The sequence below is a fragment of the Pan paniscus genome, chromosome 9 (assembly GCF_029289425.2).
Source record: "Pan paniscus chromosome 9, NHGRI_mPanPan1-v2.0_pri, whole genome shotgun sequence".
Classification (NCBI taxonomy): Eukaryota; Metazoa; Chordata; class Mammalia; order Primates; family Hominidae; genus Pan; species Pan paniscus.
Window position 1 is genome coordinate 58,126,520 of NC_073258.2, and position 4,399 is coordinate 58,130,918.

The window sequence follows — 4,399 nt, forward strand, 5'->3', positions numbered from 1 at the left end:
CTGAGTATGTAAAATTCCTGGGTCTCTGCATGTGCCTGAGTGGCTGGTCTGCTGTGATGACTCCACACAGCTTTGTGTATTGGGCCCAAGGCCATGGTGGCATGGGCTCATGAAGGGATCTCCTGATCTGTAGGATGCAGAGATCCATGAGAGAAGCGTGGTTTTCCAGGTGGGGTTGCAAAATCACTCACCACTTCCCTTAGCTGGAGATGGGGATCCTCTTGGCTCCATGCTGCTCCAGGGTGGGCCATCACCCCACCCCGCATTTTTTCACACTCCGTGGGTCAGGTTGTTTGCCTAGTCAGCCCCAGTATGAGAACCTGGATATTTCAGTTGAGGGTGCTGAATTCATTTGCCGCTTTCCTTCCGCTCTGTGTGAGTGCTGCAGACCACAGCTCCTTCTAATTGGCCTTTTTTTTCCCCACAATCTACATATTTTTCTACAACTTGCTTTTCTTTTCTGACTCCATAGAGTATATATTTATTTCACTGCTTTAGACTATGTATTAATAAATAATACAAATCTACTAAAATTTATACAATTCTATCTTCCAATTTTGCTATTAGAAAGTTTTTCTTAATTAATTTAAAATACAAGTTACATAACATTATATTGTACATGATATGCATATTACTTATACTATAAACAATCTAATGAACATCAATTAACTTCTAGATAAGTTCTGTGATCCCCATTGTACAGAGAAAGCAAGTGGGGCTACAGGGAGTTCTATCCTTTTTTGTATTAACTGGTGAGACAATAATTCAAAACCAGGGCTACCTATTTCCTTTCTACTGCAAAATGTTCCATCTAAATGAAGCCTGAGAAACCCAGCACTACCCACTTGTTAGGCATGTTTGAAATGCTTGAGTAGTTGGCCATTTTCCTTGTAGCATTTATTTGATCTGAAAACACCTTCAACATAGATGAAACAAAATATTTTATACTAAACCAACCTACCATTGGCTCAACATAAACCCAGATATGTACAGATTCTGTATGAGGGGGTAGGTGGTGGGGCTTGTATTAGTTTCCTTAGTCCTTGAAAAGAATCCCCATAATTTCATATTATTTTATTTCAATCCAGATAATTAAAGTCAAAAATGATATAATAAATGTCATTACTCTGTCAAAATTCTAGCTTAAATGGACCTCTGGCCTATTCTAGCAAGTGTTTATCACAATGAAAGAATGACTCCTTGAAAGGGCTTCATTTCTTTCATTTTTACAGTAAATTTACCCTAGGAAAAAGCTTATACCAACTTATTATATCTCAGACCTCACTAAATGTTTAATTGAAGAGAATTATTTCTTGTTTCTTTTTCCTCCACTACATAATTTCTGTAATAAGCAATAGAAAATGTAAGGCCATTTCTCAGACATCCATTATATAACAGGGTTAATATACTTGTAAAGAATAGCACCTAGATGGAAGTTGCATTTTAAGAATACTATACAAAGACACTTTGAAGCCTTCAAAAATATGTGAATATGAACATATTTTGGGAAATTGCTCTCCAATTAATTCTACTAATTTCAAGAACTAGAAAGAGAAATAAAATGATAAGTGGCTGTGAATAATTGTGTTTCTAAAAAGGTACAGAATTACATTTTAACGTTATTTAGAATAAATACGAATACCTGTTTAATATAGTGAAAAAAATGCTTCTCTATGTTTCTAAGAACCACGCACATTAGAAGTCAGTCTTCTTCTAAGAAAATCTTCTTCATTTTGAAGATAAATCTGTTTCATCTTTCATCTAGTAACTCTCTCTTTACTTGATGATTATAAATTTTTTTTAATTTGGAAATAACACTATTGTGAGTATTTGTCATGAAAAGTCAAATTGAAAAAAGTGACTTAAAATATAGAGCCATTTTATTGCAAAAAGTCACAAGGATGTTCCTGCTTTTCTGGGTCCTTCTTTTGGTCCTTTCTAGACTTTTGGTAGTCATGGGTCGAGGAAACAGCACTGAAGTGACTGAATTCCATCTTCTGGGATTTGGTGTCCAACACGAATTTCAGCATGTCCTTTTCATTGTACTTCTTCTTATCTATGTGACCTCCCTGATAGGAAATATTGGAATGATCTTACTCATCAAGACCGATTCCAGACTTCAAACACCCATGTACTTTTTTCCACAACATTTGGCTTTTGTTGATATCTGTTATACTTCTGCTATCACTCCCAAGATGCTCCAAAGCTTCACAGAAGAAAATAATTTGATATCATTTCGGGGCTGTGTGATACAATTCTTAGTTTATGCAACATTTGCAACCAGTGACTGTTACCTCCTGGCTATTATGGCAATGGATTGTTATGTTGCCATCTGTAAGCTCCTTCGCTATCCCATGATCATGTCCCAAACAGTCTACATCCAATTGGTAGCTGGTTCATATATTATAGGCTCAATAAATGCCTCTGTACATACAGGTTTTACATTTTCACTGTCCTTCTGCAAGTCTAATAAAATCAATCACTTTTTCTGTGATGGTCTCCCAATTCTTGCCCTTTCATGCTCCAACATTGACATCAACATCATTCTAGATGTTGTCTTTGTGGGATTTGACTTGATGTTCACTGAGTTGGTCATCATCTTTTCCTACATCTACATTATGGTCACCATCCTGAAGATGTCTTCTACTGCTGGGAGGAAAAAATCCTTCTCCACATGTGCCTCCCACCTGACAGCAGTAACCATTTTCTATGGGACACTCTCTTACTTGTACTTACAGCCTCAGTCTAATAATTCTCAGGAGAATATGAAAGTAGCCTCTATATTTTATGGCACTGTTATTCCCATGTTGAATCCTTTAATCTATAGCTTGAGAAATAAGGAAGGAAAGTAAGCTTTAAAAGTGATAGGAAAAAAGTTTTGTTAAGTTAGACACAGTTGTTAAAATTCAACACAACAAAGCATCCAGCACAGCTAATCTGCCAAAATTTAAAGTTTCTAAAATAGGGAGCATGTAGGAAAATCTCAAATTAACCATCTAACATCACACCTAGAGCAATTAGAAAAATAAAAGCCAACCAATCTCAAAGCTAGCAGAAGAAAAGAAATAACTAAAATAAGAACAAAACTGAACAAAATTGAGACCCAAAAGTCCATACAAAGAATCAATGAAACCAAAACTTGTTTTTTATTTTGAAATAATCGATTGGTAGGCTTCTATCTAGATTCACAAAGAAAAAAAAAGGAAAGATCCAAATAAGCACAAGCAGAAAGGACAAAGGTGACATTATAAACAATCCCACAGAAATACAAAAGATCCTCAGAGACTATTATGAACATTTCTATGCAAATAAACTAGAAAATCTAGAGGAAATAGATAAATTCCCAGGAACACACAACCTCTCAAGATTTAATCAGGAAGAAATTGAAACCTTGAATGAACCAATATCAAGTTCTGAAGTGGAAGCTAAGTGCCATCCAAAAAGGGGCCCAGACAAGACAAATTTGCAGTCAAATTCTACTAGATGTAAAAAGAAGAGCTAATACCAATGCTATTGAAACTATTTCAAAATATTGAAGAGGAGGAACTCTTTTGTAACCCATTCTACAAAGCCACAATTACCCTGATACCAAAACTTAGCAAAGACAAAACAAAACAAAAAATAAAACTGCAGGCAAATATCCCTGATGAACATAGATGCAAAGCCAACAGTGAAATACTAGCAAATCGAATTGAACAGCACATCAAAAGTTAATTCACCATGATCAAGTAGGCTTCATTCTTGGGATGCAAGTTTGGCTCAAAATATGCAAATTATTAAATCTGATTCACCACATCAATAGTATTTAAAACAAAAACCATATGATCATCTCAATAGATGCAGGAAAATTCTTCAATAAACTCCTGCATCCCTTTATAATAAAAACCCTCAAAAAACTAGGCATCAAAGCAACGTATCTCAAAATAAGTGCCATCTATGACAAATTCACAGCCAACATTATAATGAATGAGCAAAAATTGGAAGCATTTCCCCTTGAGAACTAGAACAAGACAGGGATGCTCACTGTCACCATTCCTATTAAATGTAGTACTGGAAGTCTTAAGTAGAGTAACCAGACAAGAGAAAGAAACAAAAGGCATCCAAATAGAAAAAGAATCAAACTAACTCTCTTTGTGGAGAATATGATTCTATATCTAGAAAACTCCAGACTCTGCCAAAAGGCTCCTGAAACTGATAAATGACGTTAGTAAAGTTTTAAGTTACAAAATCAGTATACAAAAATTAGTAGCATTTTCATACACCGATAAAGTTCAACCTGAAAGCCAAATTTAAGAACACAATCCCATTTACAATAGCCACCAAAAAAATAAAATAAAATACCTAGGAATACATCTAACCAAGGAGATGAAATATCTCTACAAAGAGAATTACAAAATAT

The 4,399-nt window shown here is 35.1% G+C and overlaps 1 protein-coding gene across 1 annotated transcript; it reads left to right on the forward strand.

Annotated features, from left to right (window-relative positions):
• The first annotated feature begins 1,955 nt into the window (after nt 1–1,955).
• Nucleotides 1,956–2,852, forward strand: LOC100972317 (putative olfactory receptor 5AK3). The gene has a single exon (XM_003826442.2). The coding sequence runs from the start codon at nt 1,956–1,958 to the stop codon at nt 2,850–2,852; it is 897 nt and encodes a 298-aa protein (XP_003826490.1).
• The last annotated feature ends 1,547 nt before the right edge of the window (nt 2,853–4,399 follow it).